General features: G+C 42.1%; 1 protein-coding gene across 4 annotated transcripts in view; it reads left to right on the top strand.

Moving 5' to 3' along the window:
- Positions 1-20,111, top strand: part of TTC7B (tetratricopeptide repeat domain 7B) — a 148,372-nt gene that overhangs the window by 1,478 nt on the left and 126,783 nt on the right. For all 4 annotated transcript variants that reach the window (XM_089522385.1, XM_089522384.1, XM_089522388.1 and 1 more), the window contains exon 2: positions 17,902-18,056. In XM_089522385.1, coding sequence (XP_089378511.1) covers positions 17,902-18,056 — 155 coding nt within the window. The remainder of the gene's footprint in view (positions 1-17,901; positions 18,057-20,111) is intronic.

Below are 20,111 nucleotides of genomic sequence, written 5' to 3'. Positions count from 1 at the left end.
GATATTATTATTATTAATAATAATAATAATATCCCACTCCCCCCAAGTTGGAACTCAAAGTGAGCAGGACTGGAGTGTGTGTGTGTGTTGTGTGCCTTCAATTCATTTCTAACCTATGGCAACCTTCTTATTATTATTATTATTATTATTATTAATTGATTTCACACCCACCCAAAGTTGGAACTCAAAGTGGCTGCCATGCCTCTTCCTTTGGTGGGAAGTTGTCAGCAATGAGCAGTCTGCAGTCTCTCACAACATGGTTCTGTGTTTGTGAAGTGAATGCGGACATCATTCTCTCCAAGTGGTAAAATAGTGGTAAAATCCTATCATGGAGCTTTCTTGGCAAGTTTCTTCAGAGGAGGTTTGCCATTGCCATCCTCCTAAGCTGAGAGCATTTGACTTGACCAGGGTCACCCAGTGGGTTTATCATGGCCAAGCCAGGATTTGAACCTTGGCCTCCAGAGTCATAGCTCAATCCACTACACCATGCTGGGTTCCTCTTTAATGTTGACTGTCCGTTCCTGGAGGCTATGAGTAGGCCAACCGTGGCTTCAGAGTGGTGTGGAAATTTTAGATTTCAAAACACTGAGGCTTAGTACAAAAAGGAAAGTTGCATAGTTCCATTGTGGTAACCGCGGCTTTATAGCATTTCAGAGCAGCATGGGAATGAAAGGGATGCTTGATTTCTCCAATAGGTACTACCGTAATAAGCTCCGGTTTATTTTATATGTATAAGGACAGGGTTAAACATAGATATTTTTTCCTGTCAGGTCAGGGACAATGGTACTGAAAAGGTGTGTGTGTGTGTGTGGATATGTGTGTGAGCAGCTAATATCTAATCAGGGCCCATGGACTTCAAGTCAGCTGCTAAGGCTTAGCTCCCCTGGAGTATGAAAGAAAGCTGGAGAAAAGAGTGTAACTGAATGCCTTTAGTATTGTCAGCATTGAATAATGAAGACGTTGTTGTTGTTGTTGTTGCTGCTGTGTGCCTTCAAGTTATGACTTATGGAGACTCCCTCCTGATGGTGATAATCCTTGCATTTACAATTAGTGCTTTCTTCTGTTCTTGCTACAGTGGGGGATGTCTTGAGATGTCGTTGGACTGTAATTCCTAGCATTCCTCACCATGGGGCAAAGGCTGATTTGGGCATTTGGGGCGCTATACGGTTCCTAGCCTATACAAGACATGCTGAAAATGGAATATCCAACAGTTGCAGCCACATGTGGCTGTACTAGTGCCTTCTGCAAGAGTAACATTTTCTTTGCAAAAACTGGGCTGCCATTCAGTTTTCTGTGGATTGAGCCAGGACTCTTCACATACTGGCAGTAAAGAAGGCTGACGTGTACAGGCCCCTGACATTTTTCATCGAGTTTGTTTTTGTTGTGTGCCTTCAAGTCATTTTTAACTTATGGCAAGCCCATTACAGGGCTTTCCTGGCAAGATTCATTCAGAGGGTGTTTGCCCTTGCTCTCATCTGAAGTCAATGTGAAATGTGAATGCAGACATAATTCTCTCCAAGTGCTAACATTCAAAGTCATAGCCATGTTAGGCTGGAAAATCAATGTGCAAAAGGAGCTTGTAGCACCTTTGAGACTAAATGAAAGAAAGAAGCTGGTAGCATGAGCTTTCGTAGTCTACTAGATGCATGCATATGAGGAGTTAGACTCAAGTCTACAAAAGCTCATGCTACCAGCTTCTTTCTTTCAGTTAGTCTCAAAAAGGCTACAAGATCCCTTTGCACTCCAAGGGGTAAGGAAGAGGAAAGGGTTCAAACTTTTGAGATTTAATTTGAGGTGGTGTGTATTCTTTGCATTTATGCTTGAGTCAACATAGGTTACTCTCTACAAGCATGGTGTTGTGCAAAACCAAGTACAGCCTCATTTAACTTTCATTTCAAACATTTTCATCCTTTGAGAAGATATGTTTGGATAACACATTTTCTGCTCATTTTAGCTGGTCCTTAATACCCTAAAAGCACAGAGCTTGTCAGATCATGAAAGCTAAGCAGGGTCAACCCTGGTTAGTACTTGGATGGGACAATGCCATTTGTTAGCAGGTGCTGTAGGCTATGTTATAGAGCAGTGGTTCTCAACCTTCCTAATGCCATGACCCTTTAATACAGTTCCTCATGTTGTGACGACCCCCAGCCATAAAATTATTTTCATTGTTTTCCGATGGTCTTAGGTGGCCCCTGTGAAAGGGTCATTCGACCCCCAAAGGGGTCCCAACGCACAGGTTGGGAACCACTGTTTTAGAAGAAGGAATTGGCAAAACCACCTCTGAGGATTCCTTGACTGAGAAACTATGAAATTAATGGGATTGACATAAGTTGACAGGCAACTGGAAGGCACATATACACACATTAATGGTTTTCTTATTTGAGAACTTGATCTCACAATATCAACAATACTGAAGATCTTCATGCAGTTTTTGTGTAATACTGTATAATTGCATACATTTGAGACTTAGAACAGCAAGAGTGTGGCCAGAATCCTGTAGAAGACATATGTGTATCTGTGTGTGTGTGTGTGTGTGTTGTTTGCCTTCAAGTAATTTCCAACTTATGCCGACCTGAAGGAGAACCTATCACAGGTTTTTCTTGGCATTGTTCTTCATAGGGGACTGCTATTGCCATCCTCTGAGGCTGAGAGACTGTGACTTGCCCAAGGTCATCCAGTGGGTTTTCATAGGGGATTCGAACCCTGCTCTCCAGAATCATAGTTCAATGCTCAAACCACAATAGAGGCATAATGCCTGGGTACAGCATTATGGTTGTTGTTGAAGGAGATATCTAGACCCTCCTATATGCAATGATCCCATCTCCACATAACAAACCTTCCTCAGCTGGGACATCGCCTGCAGCCATTTGGTGGCAGGGGGTAGCCAGGTACTGTCTGACTGTGTTTCTTCAGCTAGATGCACATAGAAAACACTACTCCTGAACATTGGAAGGTGCAGGAGGAAGAGGTTTTCTTTGTACACCTGCCCACCTCCTGCACTCCCTCAATGGCTAAATGTGAGGCACACCAGGTCCCTGGAAAGGTTGCTCACAGATGGAAGTAGTTATACTTGGTGGATCTTTGTGTTCTGCCAAGTTGGTGCAGGATCATTGCCTTTGGTTTCAGAGTTCTGAGCAGATGTGCATTTCCAAATGGAAACATTTTTAAAAGCAAGTGTTCCTGCCAGGCCCCATAGAAGTATGCTTGTTTGTCTCACATAGTCTCTGAAATATTGCAGTTCACTTAACCTAAGGAAGCGAGGGTAGCAATGTTCTTTTTTAATGTGTTGGAGGATGTTTCCTTCATCTGATAAAGAGTGGGAGCAGAACATTGAATAATGCTTGCTGCATGAAGATTGAACTGAGCTATGGGGCACCCTGGTGTTTTTGTTCTGAATTGAAGTGTAGGACAGTATGTTTGACCTGTCAACAGCATTTTAGTAAAATAATGGTAATGTAGTCTTCAGGCATTAGTGTGAGAGTAACAGAAAGGATAATTTTCAATTTGTTTGATACCTGTACTGATTGCAAATACAAATGGGGTGGGCTGCTGTAAAAATGACATTGATTTTTTTCTAAATAGTGATGAACTGTTTCAGTTATTTTATTCTTCAGATTTCATCCTATTCCTAATAAGTTTAGGGTGGCATATTTTGTCCCACGTTCTGCCATCAAAAGAAATCTGTGTGGTATGTTAGTTTGCATGTGGTTCAGTAACACTTGATGAAATATTCAGCTGAGTGGGGATTTGAGCCTAACTTTTCCCTTTTTCCCTCTAACAATATCCTGAATTAGACAATGGCCTTTATTGCTAAATATTATTTGTATTACTGCTTGGAGATGCCTCTAGTTATATTGGAGAGCTAATGAGAGAAGACTTGCTTTGCTGCTATGCCCTTGTTTAAAAAAATCATACTGTATTTTTTTAAAAGCTGCTCTCTATGCATTACTTTTGAATATCTGATCACGTGTGCTCAGTCACTGTATCAATGTGTTAGTCATATGAGTAAGAGTGTTCTATTGTATGCTGCTTCTATGTCCTCCTTGTAGCAAAAAGAAATTTTAAAAATCTCCCTTCCCTTAGTGTAGTGTTTGCTATTTTGAGCTGATTTGGAAGGAAGTCACCAGCTGTTGTGAATGTTTGTGGTGTAATATTTTCATTCTTTAACAAAGTACTGTAGCTTTCAAACTATATTTCAGGGAACCCTGAGGTTCTTTAAAAAGAAGCGTAGTCCTTTGCGTGCAGCTGTGGGACAGTATCGGGTTTATTTAAGGGACAATGGGACATATTCGTTTCCCCGTCTGTTGTGATTCTTTTTGGAAGCTGCCTTGGGTTCCATTTTGGGAAAAAGGCGGCATACAAATGAAATGCTTTAAATAAATGGACCAACAGGGACACCTGGCAGCCTGATCAGTGCTCCATATGCCCTGGACATCTTCCCTAGAACAATTGGCAGAATCCTTAGCAACATGCTGGGATAACTCAGTATATTGAGAGATGATCGATGTTGTACAGTGGCAAGGAAGCGTCTTGGAATGTCTTCTTAAAATCTAGAATTTTAGTTTGTTTGGTTTCCTGCCATCTGACGCTTTACAACCGGAATTGTGAAAATTATGGCCCACTGAGCATCCTTAAAATTCTCCCCTATTGTACTCTTTAGAAACCTCTGTGGGGCAGGATTTGCATGTGAATATAATTTCCAAAGGGCTGTTTTAGACCTCACTATGCTTTTTTTTTAAAAAAAAAGAAACTAGAATATTAGAGAATTGTTGTATTATAAATGTTATGTTTCATTCAGATACACCTAAGCATTATCTTCACTCAGCCACCCATTTGTGTATGTATCTGCATCCAAAGATGAATCTCATCATTCATCTGATGAAGTGGATACAGCCTTCCATCAGACTTTTAAGTTTTGAATATACATTATGTGTTATGAATCAACTTGTTAGTTTCTGTGTTTCATGTTTCTATAAGGGTCTTAGTTGGTTTTACTCCTCAGTAAATTAATTTAGAGTTGCTGTCTTTATATTCTCAGTTGTGCACACAAAGGGAAATTGTGTGTGGAGAAATCACCAGACAAAAGTGAGATGATAATAATAAATGTCATAGAAATGACCAGAGCTAAAATGTTAACACATGAAGGCTGTGTCCACACTGCAGAAGTAATCCATGGCTCAGTGCTATGCAATTCTGGGAATTGTAGTTTGGTGGGGTACCAGAACTTAATGTCTCCCAAAACTACAATTCCCAGAATTCCATAGCATTGAGCCATGGCAGTTAAAGTGGTGTCAAGATGGATTATTTCTGTTGTGCGTATGCAGCCAAAGTCTTGTAATGTATTTACTTGACCTCTTCGAAACAGAGGAAATTGCATGGAGCCTACAGTTAACTTCATTAGCAAAATGAGTAAAAACTTTGTCAGTCCTAAGCAGGTTTACTCAAATGTAAATCTCATTGATTTTAAACAGATTTACCTCACTATCGGTGTCGGAATAAGAACTTAATTTTCAGCAAATACACTTAGAATTAGGTTGCAAAGGGATCTTGCAGTACCTTTGAGACTAATTGTGGGAAAGAAGTTGTAGCATAAGTCTCAAAAGTGCTACAAGATCCCTCTGCATATTATCTTGACTGTTATAGTTATGTCTCTCAATTCTACCCCATTAGAGTTAGACTGTACAGCAACCATAAATGTGCATACTTGGGAATAAATCAGCTGACATTATTGATTAAGCATGATTACAAGTGGCCTCTATGAGCTGTAAAAATGATTAGCACTGAGAACCATTTGCAATTATTGCTTGAGTTAAACAACAAATCTCTGTTAATGTGATTTATTCCTCCACCCCAACACAAGCAGACATGTGCATGAATGTATGTCCATACACACATACTTTGATCCCTTATCAAGAAATATAGTGGCTTCTATTTGTGCTTGTTTTATTACCTTATTTTCCCTGTAGATCTCATATATCTGCACACAAAAATATCTGTACAGAAAGAGTAGAAAATAAGAAAATATATTTCTGCTTTAAAAAAGAGAGAGGTATAAATGAAATGTTTACTCATGATGGCAACTTTGCCCACCAAATGCACGTATATATCTATGTATGTAGATATTACCTCCACCCATATGCATGTTCTTCTTACTGTGTGTCACTATCTGGCCATTGTTTAAAAAACAAACATCCAGTGTTACAATATGAATAGTGAGGTGTGTGTATATATACACACACTCATGCACACATGTTTTATCTGATAAGTGGATTTCCTGTTTTGTGTGTCAACATGGCTTGGTTCAGTGAAGAACTTCAGAAACTTAGTTATTAATAGTCCTGTGGGAGGAGTGTGTCAAGGGCTATTCCTTTACCCATGCCTCTCATACCAGTGGCTTTAAGGGATTTAGCATTTTAAAGGACATTTGAGATACCACATTTGTCCTGGAGCAATGCACTCTGTGGCATGCCAGTACTCTTTCTTGTCCTAATATTCCTATAGGCGTTCTTTAGGTAGCCTTCTCTTTTTCTAATTTGGAGTAAAGGGATGTAAGGTAAATGGTGCTGAGACTGTAGCACAGAAAAAATGAAGGTTAACACTGCCCACAGATATGCAGGTCTAAACATTAATCTGAAAGTACACACCATCCAAAAATAAAAATCATGACCAGGATTATTTGCTTGTATTTGTGAAAATATAATAGCTAGAATCTTGAATTTGTTCTCAGCAATGGGAACACCCCTTGAAGAGAGGAATAATAATAATAATAATAATAATAATAATAATAATAATAATTTATTTATAGCCGGCCCAAATCACAAGGTATCCGGACGGGTTACAGCAATAAAAATATCTAAAAATAAAAAAACACACTCTTCTTCTTGAGGCTAGCGCTGATGGACATGGGCCTGCCTTTTCATTCCCTCCGAGGCCAGAAGATGACAGTTGCAATTGAGGGAGGGCTCTTCTTCTTGAGGCTAGCCCTGATGGAGATGGGCCTGCCTTTTCACTTTAGGTATGCCTAAAGATGTTTCTGTGAAGCAAGGCAGGTGGCTTTCTCTCCCATTTCCCCCATATTCTGCATCCTCTTGTGTTCCATAAAGCCTGTTCCTTCAATCTAATCTACCGATGTTGCTATGAGGATATATTTTAAATGTGCCTTTTAATTTGAGCAATTAAATTAGGAGCAAAATGGAAATAAGCTAAATGAAAAGGAGTCCAGAAAATTAAAGAAGATTTGGTGGAGGAAATTCCATTGAACATGCTCAAGACATACATAAGGATTATGCCTGGGTTGGATACAACAAGGAACCGCAGTGTCTTGCTGGTAGAATGAACTACAGTAAATCTTGTGCTTCCCCTATCCTCCTTTGCTCCTCTGTGGAGGAGATAGAGAACTTCTGCTTCAAATTAATCAAAATTTCTGATCACAGTTTTGTTAAAGACTCTTCAAGTTGGAAGGCAGAAACATAGAGCCTGATGAGACTGTTCACCAGTGCACCCAGCCCCAAGAATTAAAGTGAGTTTTTCAGAACTTTTCTTCTTCCAGCATGGTAGTAACATGGTAGTGCCAGTATCCTTCTCTCCAATTCTGTCTGAGTTGAAAACCCCCAGACCTTACAGGACATCCCTGTGAGTTAGAGGAGAAACAACATTATTCATCAAGTCCCTTTCAGAAACCAATATTCACTAACACTATGAAGGCATGTGGTCTTCCTCTCTTTCTGCTTTCCTCTACCTTTCCTAGCATTATCACCTTTTCTAGTGAGTCTTGTCTTCTCATGATGTGGCCAAAGTATGACAGCTTCAGTTTGATCATCTTGGCTTCCAGGGACAGTTCGGGCTTCATCTGTTCTAGAACCCATTTGGTTATTTTTTTGTCTGTCTACGGTATCCTCAGCACTTTTCTTCGGTTTCACATCTCAAATGAGTTTATTTGCTTCCTGTCCACTTCCTTTATTGTCCAGCCGCTCACATCCATGCATGGTAATGGAGAATACAGTGGCTTGGATTATTCTAACTCTAGTGCTCAGTTGTGTATCATTACACTTTAGGACCTCATCTTGTTTTTATAGCTGCCTTTCTCATTCTTAGTCTTCTTCTGATTTCTTGACTGAAGTTTTTGTTCTGGTCCATAGTTGATCAAAGGTACAGGAAATATTTGACTATTTCATTTTCCTGTTTATCTAGGTTGAATTTATGTAGATTCTCCAGGATAATTATTTTTGTTTTTTTTATGTTCAGCAGTAAACTTGCCTTTGCACTTTCTTCTTTAACTTTTATTAGTAATTGTTCCCAATCTCTGATATTTTCTGCTAGTATTGTGATGTCGTTGGCACAACTTAAATTGTTGACATTCCTTCCTCCTATTTTCCTATCTTCACTACTCCTTCTTCTGAGTCTAAACCTACTCTTTGATATATTTTATGCATATAAGTTGAATAAATAGGGTGATAGAATGCACCCTTGTCTTGCCCCTTTGCCAATTAGGAACCATTCTGTTTGTCGATATTCTGTTCTAACAGTAGCGTCTTGACCTGAGTACAAATTTCTCATCAGAATGATCAAATGTAGTGGGCCTCCCATGATCGATGCAGGCTTTGCCAAAGTCTATAAAGCACATTCTGACTTTGTTTTGGAATTCCTTGGTGTGCTCCATTATCCATCATATATTTGCAGTGTGGTCCCTAGTGTCCCTACCTTTCCTGTACCCTGTTTGCACCTCTAGGATTTTTTCCTCCATATGTGATTGGAGTCTGTGTTGCAGAATTTTAACCATGACTTCACTAGCAATGGGCTATCAACAGTGCACCCTTTTTTTACGTGGGGGATCTGTTCTCTCCCCCCCCACATAAAAAAACCCACATATGTTCGAGCCCCATTGAAAGTAATGGGGCTCATGCATGAGGCGTGCGTCCAATTAATCTAAATGGGACATGCCATCCCTTGTGCCCTGCATGCTGTTGCACAGCTTTTACCATATGCTGAACTTGTTTTACCAAGTTACTTGGAAATAATGTTTTTACTTTTCTATAGTATAGTACTGTTCTTTATATTCAGCAGTCAGAGTTGCTAGCTATGAGTTTATTATAGCTTTGCACAACAGCTTGGTTGTGTTGTAATCTGGCTGGCTTCATAAATCATGTCTTATCAAAATGGCCATTGATGCACGGACCACAGTTTTTCCCCTGTGGATAAGGATTTTAAAGCAGAGTTCTGGTTCTTTTTAAATCAGAGTTCATGCCACATGGGAAACTCTGAGACTAATCACACAAGGCTGTGTTCCCATTATACTGTAAAAATGCTATGCAGTTGAAATTGTTTTCTTTCCTTGCTCACCTTCAGAATCATTCTGGGATTACATGCCCTGTACAGACTGGCCATTAAAGCCTTCCTGGTGGCGGAGTCATGTCCACTTGACGCATGCCCCAGGATGTCATGATGCTGCACACTGCTCCACATGGCGCGTGGCATCACTGCACTCTGCTGGCGCTGCACCCACATGATGCAGCACCAAAGGAGCACCTTCAAGCCGCAGCTATCACATTCCAGGGTGCAAAAAGGAGCAGCTTTTTGTGGCTCCTTTTTGTGCCTTGGAAAGACCGGATTGGGACGGCACAGCCTCAATCTGGTGCACCTGAAGGCAGCTGAAGGCCACCCCTTAAGGGCAGTCTGTACAGCCCCTACAGTGTCTATGCAAAAACTGTATTGCACATAGCATTTGGGACTGCCCTCCTCCTCCATCCCTGCTTCTGTGAGCATGAAGTTTGAAATACATGTGTAGCAATTTTAAGTCTTTGTTTAGGTCTTGCAATATGGTTTTAAATGAAATTATTTTCCTTTTGCTAAATAGCATTCCCTTTTTTGACATGATGAAATAATGTTACAGATCCCTTAGCAACTAATTCAAAACTGTTCTGGCCTACAGTCTATTTTTCTTAACATGATAAAATCCTGGATTTTGCCTTCATCCTTGACCACCTCATTTTAGAATTATATGTGGTTTATTTGGTAATATCTCTGCTCTGATGATAGTTGCAAATTATTTCTGTTTCCAACCATTCCTCCCTCTTAAAAGAGAAGTGGATTTTATCTCTTCCTCTGTGCTAGTACATATTTATACTGTGTCACTGTCTGTATCCTGTTTTTCTACTCTCAATATTGTTTGCTTTGCTTCTTGTTATGAATAGTAGTGTTCTTTACTATTAGGAGTTCTTGTTACTCTTCAGGATGTGCAGTGCCAGAGAGACTTAACTTGTTTTGGAAAAGAGATGAGAGCAGAATTAGGTTGCCATCAAATACTGCTGTAGAGAGAGTCACTGAAAGAAATACACATACACACACACCTGCCAAGTATGGGCAGGTTCTTCAACTTCACAAATGATAGACGCATTCTTCCTGTGCTGTTAACAATGGGCTTCTTATGATGTCCTATAAATATTTAATTGGTGGCAGTTTATTTTGATTAATTAAATGGGAGGTTACTAATAGTTCAACATACAGGAAAAAATGTTTCCTCTAAACTGCCCCGTGTGCATGGTGGCAAAAGAAGTATTTTTAAGTAAATAAAATATAATACCTTGATAGAAAGCTTGTCAGTCTTGAACTGCATATCCCTTGACAGTCAGCCTGAATTTTCTACCCAGGATAGTTTTGTAGTTCATTATGTCTTGCCCTCACCATTTGTATTTTGAGCTTTCTGGTAATACCATAAATGATAAGGCATAGCCTTTTAACTAATTTCACATCAAATGCATTTGCCTCTCTGTACTGCTTACTTACAAATGCTTTGCAACTTAACAGCTAATAAAAATAATTTTAAATATTGAAAACCTCTCAAGGGGCTAAGCAGATGGGCTAGCATAGCACAGGATTAGCCTGTGCTATTCTGGACCTTTTGCTGAGCCAGGTTGGTCCCTGGAATGGGTGGGTACCCAGTAGGAGCAATGGTGTGGCAAGATAAGGAGCGTGGGGGTGGTATTTAAACAGCAAGACTTTGCTGAGGATTTCCAGGAAACTCCACAGCAGACCAGGGTTCATACCGACCCATGGTGAAAGCTGTTTGCCCTGGGATTGAGCCAGATCCACTGGATCCATGTCCGGTCTCCCAGGATTGGGCTCAGTCCTGGCCCCAGGGTTTTGGTTTGCATTGTCTAAAGAAGACGATGTGAGACAACCCCAAAGCTACCTTATTTCAATCCTGTTCGTAGCCACATTTTCTTTCCTACTATTGATGTTTCTTCTTAACTTACTCCACCCTATCAAGGATTGGGGCCTAAAGGCACCAGATTCAGTCTGATTTTGAAAGCTAACTAGGGTTAGCCCTGGAGAATACTTGGATGGGAGACCAGCAAGGAATACCAGATGCTGTGTGTTATATTTCAGAGGAGAGAATTGGCAAAACCACCTCTGAGTATTCCTTGCCTAAAAAGCCCCTATAAAAAGTCACCATAGATCAACAGGCAACTTGAAGGCACACACACACACAAACATCAGAGAATACTTAACAACTGTGATGATGTTATATAGCCATGTTTGACCAATTGGCACCATAAACCATTTAGTCAGGGCAAAAACCACAGTTTTAACTCTTAAAGGGCTTTGACAACAAAATTACAGTTTATTTATTTTTTTAAAAAATAATCAATAGTCAAGCCCTCCCTTCATCCACCATCTTGAAGGGGAGAGAGGCAGGCTAGCTCCACCAGGCCTGCCTGGAAGAAGCAGAGCCCTCCCTTCATCCACCATCTTGAAGGGGAGAGAGACAGGCTAGCGCCACCAGGCCTGCCTGGAAGAAGCAGAGCCCTCCCTCCGTTCCATCTGCCTTGGTCCAGGCCTCAGGGAGAGAAGAATGCTGGACCTGATTCCCTCCCCCCTCACCATTCCCTTCTCCTTTTGTGTCATGTCTTTTAGATTGTAAGCCTGCGGGCAGGGAACTGTCTGGTTAAAAATAATAATAAATGTAAGCCGCCCTGATAGCCATTAGGGCTGAAGGGCGGGATATAAATACCTAAATAAATAAAAATAAAAATTACAGTTTGAACCATTTGTCTTTATTCTCAGCTCTCCTTCCTGAAGGGGCATAACACTGTTTGTGGGGAATTAATACATTAATGAAAAACGCAGGTATCCTGTATCAGTTTAGCCTCAAACAGTTACAAAACTATAGAGGGAATAATAATAATAATACGTTATTTTGATGGGACTGGATGTATTATTTATAGTAAGTACAGCTAATAAACTATACCTTCATCTGTTTCAGGATCCTATTATTTCTGTGGGCTTACTTCAGTATGAAGCAGGTTTGATCAGAGACCATGGAAAAAATAATTACAGGCAAGACAGCTTTACAGTCTGCTTCCAAGTTTCTGTAAAGCACTTGTATAGCCTAGAATGACAATTTCTTAAAAATTATGGAAAAAATTGCCAAGGCCAATCATTGCCTGTGTCTCAAAATGAAAATGGCTCTTCAAATACTCTGTCATCCAGATTAAACGTTTACAGTGCAGTTACATGTAAGAGTAGCCTGATAGATTCATCTGCCTTGCAAAATGCTTTCAGAATGGCACACTATTATAGCAGTGGTTCCCAACCTTCCTAATGCCATGACCCTTTAATATAGTTCCTCATGTTGTGGTGACCCAAACCCATGAAATTATATTCGTTGCTACTTCATAACTGTAATTAAATGGATGTTTTCCAATGGTCTTAGGTGACCCCCATGAAAGGGTCATTCGAGTCCCAAAGGGGTCCCGACCCACAGGTTGGGAACCACTGATATATAGGGTCTCAAGGGTCAGAATGAGGGACATAATCCTTTCTCCTATGCCCATTTTCCTCCGAAATTCCCTCTAAACTATTTTTATGCTGGCCTGGTGTAAACAGACCATTAGGATAATATTGCAATGTGGTTTGTGTGTAATGTTCACTGTGTTTAATGTTGCATTGTTCATAATCCCACCTTCAAAAAATTATGTTAGGATACTAGTGTATAAAGATAAAAGGTAAAAGTTTTCCCTTGACATGATTGTCTAGTTGTGTCTGACTGTAGGGGGTGGTGCTCATCTCCATTACTAAGCTGAAGAGTCAGTGTTGTCAAAGACAGGTATCTTGTGGCCAGCATGACTACCCAGAACAATATTACCTTCTCATCAAAGTAGTACCTATTTATCTACTTGCACTGTTACATGCTTTCAGATTGCTAGGTTCACAGAAGCTGGGACAGTCACGCAGCACTTGGCCCTCAAACTGCTGACCTGTCAGTCTTGTAATCGTCAGAGTCAGTGTCTTAACCACTGTGCCACTATTTCATGCTAATGTATAAACAAAGTAATAAACAAAATATAAATAAAAACCAAGTCTAAGGGGAGGTACATTGGCATTTAATAGAAAAGAATTGGCCAGCAGATGAGGGATCAAGTGGCTTTTGCGCTTGCCTCCCTCAGCTACAGTTCTCCTCCCTCCTTTGCAAGGAAAGAAGCAGCTGTCGGATCAAAGTAACATTCAGCTGTGCTGTACCAATATAATTTCTGCCCCAAGAGCCAATAGCTGCCCAACTTATTCTGAGAGGAATATGTATGGAGCTCACTAGCTGTATGTATTAGTTAAAATATATTCATTTCCACATTGGCAAAGTGGTTATTAGACATCATAACTATTCGTTGTGGACCAAAGAGAGATAAGATCGACAGTGTTCACAGAAGCAGGAGAACACTGCTTGACTTCATATTCCAGTAATACACAGACAGCAGTTCCTTTAAACCCAGTAAGTTACTGCACAGCAGAATGTCTTAGGGCCATAACATGCACCCTTAACAACGGATAGATGTATTCCTTTGTTTACCCACCAATCAGACAGGAGTTTGCTGAATGTGCCTGTCCCAAATTCCTGGCAAGTAGGCATAAATCTTTCTGACCTTAAAGTTTTCACTAAGCAAACATTCATGTAGTGTACAGTTGAAGTGCTGGAAGTGTTCAGTAGTTGCATGTGATAATTGATAGCAACCATACGTGAGAATGTTAAGTGTGCTGTATAAATCAAAATCACTCCTGTTTATAATTTTTTATGGGTTTTTTCGGGCTATGAGATTGTGTTCTAGAAGGGTTTATTCCTGATGTTTCACCAGCATCTGTGGCTGGCATCCTCAGAGAATGCTTGCATGGAAGAGAGTGGGGGGTATATATACTGTTAGTTGAGAGGAAGCGGTTTACATGTCAGTCTGTGTATTGTCTCAGGGTGTCTATTTAATTAATGATCCATTGTCTGTTGGGAAACCCTCCTGACTCTGGGTGGTTTTCATTTGCATTTGCTGGATCTTCATTTTGGTGTTTTTCAGGACTGGTAGCCAAACTTTTTTTTACTTTAAGAGTCTCTTTCCTGTTGAAGTTGTCCAGGTGTTTATGGATTTCAGTGGCTTCCTTGTGCATTCTGACCTGATAGTTGTTGACAGGGGCCAAAATTTAAGTGTTTTCAAATAGCATTTTATGCCGACAGTGGTTTACAACATGTTCTGCTACTGCTGATTTTTCTGGCTGACCCTTTCTGCAGTATCTCTCGTGTTCCTTGATTCATGTTTGAACACTGCTTTTGGTGGTCCCTATTTTTCCGTAAACTCCTGCAACCATGATAGGGTCTCTCCTGTACTTTGCTGAGCACAGCATTTGCTAGGTTTTCTTGGTCAGCTTGTAGACCATTTGGAGGTTGTGTTTCCTCACCACTTTCCCTATTCTGTCTGTGACTCCTTTGATGTTTGGTAAAAATACCTTGCCTTTGGGTGGTTGTTTGTCTTCACTCCTATGGGCTTTTCTGGGTATGGCAGACCTTTCGGTGCCTGAGCTAGAATAGCCTATTTATTTTTTTCTGTTTTAAGATATTATTACCTTTAGGTCAGATATACTGTATTTAAAATAATGACATTAGAGCAGCAGACCGCTTTGTGACTAATTTTTTATTTATTTATTTATTTTTTGCTGTAGGTTAATGATGATAGAATTACGCAAACATAATGTTGTTGATTATCATTTATAAAACATGTAAAGCTTTCTCAGCATAGTATAGAAATTGAAAGGTGGGATGTTCCCAGCCTATAAACACACAGTGTAATAGACACAATACAGAGGGGATTGGGAAGAGGAAAGCAAGCAAATTAAGGCACCAAACTTCTACAGTGGGCCCTTAGTATCCACTGGGGTTTGGTTCCAGGATCCCCATGGATACCAAAATCGGTGAATGCTTATGTTTGTTATATACAATGGCCTAGTAAAATGATGTCCCTTATATTAAATGACCAAATCAAGATTTGCTTTTTGGATTTTTTGGGGGAATATTTTTAATCCATGATGGCTGAATTCATAGATGCAGAATCCATGGATACAGAAGACCGATTGTGTTAAGTTTTTTTTTAAGTTACCAAAGTTGATTTTTCATAGGCTTGCCATATCCCACCTGGGGGCGGGACTTTCCCGGTTTGGGGCGGGTCCGCACGGTCCCGCCCCGGTTTGGCGCCGCCCCCGGGATTGCCCCTGCCCCCGGGCGAGATATGGCAAGCTGAGGGAGGCTTTTCCTTGCAGCTTGGGCCCAGGCCGAGAAGGAAAGCCTCCCTGAAGGGGAGGAGTCCCTCCCTGCTTGGGCTTCGCCCCCGCCGAGGGTGGGGCCCAGGCCGAGAGGGAAGCCTCCAAGGCGCCTATTCAAATGTAGGGCACAAAAATGTGTCCTACATTTGAAAATTTTGTCCTACATTTGTCCCGGTTTGGAAGTCCTGATGAATGGCAACCCTAATTTTTCAGGAAAAGACAAGGGAAACCCTCCCCCCCCCCCCCAAACAAGTTCTGCTGCAAAAACCTGTGAGAAATGACTTAGAGGCATACAATAAGTATGGTTTATCAACATAGGCTATGGAAATAGCCCGATTTCTAATTCAGACACAATGCTGTGTTGCCCTTTGATGGGAAAATACGCTATAGTAAGACTGTCAACGAGTGCCAGGTGTTGTTGGCTATATTTTAGAGGAAGGAAGTTACAAAATCACCTCTGATTTGCCTGAGAAATCTATGGACCAAAACAGATGGCCCTGAAGGGGTGGCTTTGTGCCACCCCTTTGAGCGCCAGATTGGAGTCACGGCAACCACATGCCATGTCCCTGATCCGGCTATTTGCCAGCTAAAAAGAGGCAGCAAAATGTCACTCCTTTTTGAGCTGACAAAAGGGTGTCCTTTCTGCCGCCTTTGTGGTGCTCAGGTGGTGTCTAACGCCATGCTGCTAGAGCAGTAATGGCGAACCTTTTTGGTTCGCATGCCAGGGGGTGGGGCTTCTGCCCCTGGGATGGGGCTGCATTCTGGGGTGGGGCTTCTGGCCCAGGGGGTGTGGTTTCCACCCTCCATGGGTGGAGCTTCCACCCTCTGGGCAGGGCTCCTCCCCTGCCTTTTTCCAGCCCCCAGCTGTCTCTCAGAGACAACTGGGCGTCAGCAAAGGCCCATGAGGGAGCGGAGCTATGGGCACGGCCCCAGTCCTCCTCTTCCTGGACCTTTCTTTGCCCCAAAGGGCTCTCTAGAGCCCTTTGAGGATGAGGATGGGCAAAAAGGGAAGAAGAGGAATGGGCAGGGCCCCTCCCTCCCTCCCTCCCTCCCCATGGACCATTCCCTGCCCTCCAGGTGCCCCGTTTTGGGCACTTGGGGGGCAGGAAGGGTAAGTGGGGAAGGAGGGAGATGGGGAGGGCCCCTGCCTCCCTCCCCATGGACCTTTCCCTGCCCTCCAGGTGCCCCGTTTTTGGCACTTGGAGGGCAGGAAGCGTAAGTGCGGGGGGGAGGAAGATGGGGAGGGCCCCTGTCTCCCTCCCCACAGACCTTTCCCTGCTTCCAGCTGTCTCTCCAGAGACAGTTGGAGGCCGGCAAAGCTCCCTGGGGAGGAGGCACTAGCGCACCGGTCGCTCCTCCTCTCCCTGCCCTTTTCCCGGCCTCTAGCTCTCTTGAAGAGGCAGCTGGAGACTGGGAGAAGGCTTCAAGGAGGAGCCAGAGGCGCGCTCCTCTGGCTCCTTCTCCGGAGCGCCCTTTTCTGGCTTCCAGCTGTCTCCGAGAGACAGGTGGAGGCCATGAAAAGGCAGGGAGGGGGAGGAATGGGCACACGCATGCCTCTTCCGCCTTTTCTCTCGCCCCGTGTCCGAGGAAGTGGCCCAAAGTGCCACTTCCGGCACGCATGGCATAGGTTCGCCATCACTGTGCTAGAGCACCATGAAGTCAGCCCACTTGTGGGCAGGCGAGTGGCTTCCAGGCGGTGTCAGAGTGTGCATCATGTGTACGCCATGTCCCTTGCCACCTATAAGTCGGCTTTTAACATCCATCTGTACCGGCCCTATGAAACTCATTGAGTAACCATAAGTCATCAGTGACTTGAAGGTCCATACATGCAACTTGGCTGCAGGAAGCAGAGGGAGGAGGTGCAAAGTAAAGAGGTGGCCACTTCATGAACACGTATCTATAGAGTTTTTTAATCCAAGCGACTTGTTACATACGTATGTACAATGACACAGCCCCTTTCAAAACAGTCAAAATCACCTCTGGTGGAGTCAGCCAGGAGTGAAGAATGCAAAATAAAATAAAAAATAAATGAGAGAGATTTCAACTTCCATGTCTTTTAAGAATCATTGGGCTACCATCATAGATTTTCGTTGTGCATCATTTTCAAATAATCTTCAAATAACCTGCTGTGTTTTGAAAAATGTGTTCTTGCTCAAGTGAAGCTGTGGAAGTAATTGTGTTTCTAACTCTAGAAAATCATGCAAATGTATTACACAGTTGAGTTTCTTAGAAAAGCTACTCAGTTTAAGACTGATGTGCTATTAATTAGTGTGTTTCAACTCACGTCAGTTAAATGTGCAAATTTAGTAATTTTGCCTCTGTTTACAGATGATATGGCAGAGCTCCTCCTTGGAGAATCAAAGCTTGAACTTTTTCTGAAGGAGAACCCTCTTAAACAAGGTGCTAGTCCCTGTGGTCCTCGACCAAAGTTAGTAGAAGTCAAGAAGCATCTCACTGCAGCACTTGACCGTGGAAATTTAAAGGTATTTGCCATTTCTAAAGTACCATATATACTCGTGTACAAGGTTTTAGGATCAAAGGTTTTAGGATCAAAATCATGGGTAGGACCTGTGGATAACTCAAGGGAAAAACTTAGGGGGCTATAATGAAAGATGGAAAGGGGGAAATACCACTTCCGTCCCTCCTTCTCTGGACCTCTCCTGACCACCTAACACTGATTCCCAGTTGCTAGAGGAGAGGTTTTAACATTGGATTGAGAAGGGAAGCAAGTGATGTTAAATGAGATGTTATTTGGATGGGAAGAGGAGGCTTGCAGATCGGCCTGGTGAGGGAAGCAAGTGGTGTTAAATGAGGAGTTTCTTCCATGGAAAGAAAAAGCTTGCGAATCAAATTGGGAACTTCTTACACACACACACACACACACACACACACACACACACCAGAAAAACACGTGCTTCGAGGTACCAAGAGTGGAGCAATACTAGTTATTGGCCCATATATAAGTCGACCCAGGATTTTAGGGTCAATTTTGGGACAAGGGGTGTGTATGGGGGGTTGTAGGGCAGCACCACTAGTAAAGCCAAGCTGTGAGACCCAGACCCTCGATGCTCCCTTCTTTCTTTAAAGTCCTTTGTAGGATTGATTCCTACTGGAAAGGGGGTGTGTATGGCGGGAAGGAGAGGTTGTAAGACAGCACCACTAGCAAAGCCAAGGTCTGAGACCCTTGATGCTCTCTTCTCTCACTCCTTTGTGGGATTGATTCCTATGGGATAGCAGGGTGGGAGATTTCAATAAGCCAAGAGGGAGAGGAGGCAATTTCCAAGCCCCATGCCTGCTTTCTTCCTGTTTCCTGCTTCCTGGGAGCACTCCAGTGGCCTCTTCCGAGCCAAATCACGGAGGAAGCAGGAAGAATGTTTCCCTGGTGCCTGGAGTTTCCCATCGAATTCTCCCTTCCTGCTATGAGACTGCTTCTCAACCTGGTTGCCATCAGTTGCAGGCAAATTTAAATTTTAAATGCTGACTTGAACATCCACATTTTTTTTTATCTATGGGGGATGCTGGAACCAAATCCCTGCGAATAAGGAGGGCCAACTATATTTTCAGTTATTTTTTGGCTTCACGCTGCTTTAAATATATTTACAGTAGCAATTTACTTCTCAGCAATTGTAATTTATTAAATATTGCAGTCGTTTTCCAGTTCTTATACATCATGAGTCTATCACTGTGGTCCTGATGATATCCTAACATTGTATGCCAGTCTTCCAAAGTTATGGCACAGTTCATTGCAGATTTCTCTAATCTGATTTCCTCCAATTGTTTCGGCTAGCATGGGCAGATTGATATTGTAGTCCAGAACATATGGAAGGGCCCAGGTTGAAGGGAAAGTATTCTAGTACTACTAAGAAATAGAATTCAGGATGGTGCTATCCTGAGGAAGAAACTTAATTTGTAACATGTCACATGGGTTTATCTCTCTGCCCAGACACGAACCCCTTTCTTTAACCTGTTTAATTACAGTTAATGAGGTTTACCAAACTCTACTGGGCTCTCCTAGAATGTGAGAACCTGAATTAGCTTCCTTTAGACCTTGAGCCCATTCTAAGCTCCAGATCTCACAATTATTTTGATGATATCATCAGGACCACAGTGAGACATCTGCACGCCTTCCCTCTCCTCCTTTAACTGGAGGTGGCTTCATTAGCAACAGCAGTCACATTGTTAATGCCCAGGAAATTAGACTCCTAGGCTGTAATTTGGCATTCATGTTTTCTTCCCCTCTGGTCCCCATATGTGTCCTTTTCATTTTGAAATTATTTTTAAAATAATCTGTCTAGGGCATTATTATTAAATCATAAAGCTGCAATGCTGTTATTGCTGTGCTGGATGAGATCACACCTACCCACACATGTACAAAACAAGGATTTTTGGCATCTTACAGTAAAAGGGAGTCTTACTGAAACTATCATTTGTCTTTTTTCCTTGTCTTCCACTCTTCTGTGCACATGTGCGCACGCGCGCACACACACACACACACACATACAGAGCACTTAAATAGATATGTATTTTCAAAAGGCAAA

This window comes from Sceloporus occidentalis, unplaced genomic scaffold (genome assembly GCF_023333645.1).
Source record: "Sceloporus occidentalis isolate IW3139 unplaced genomic scaffold, rSceOcc1.0.p SCAF_4, whole genome shotgun sequence".
NCBI lineage: Eukaryota > Metazoa > Chordata > Lepidosauria > Squamata > Phrynosomatidae > Sceloporus > Sceloporus occidentalis.
This window is presented reverse-complemented; position numbering and strand designations above follow the sequence as displayed.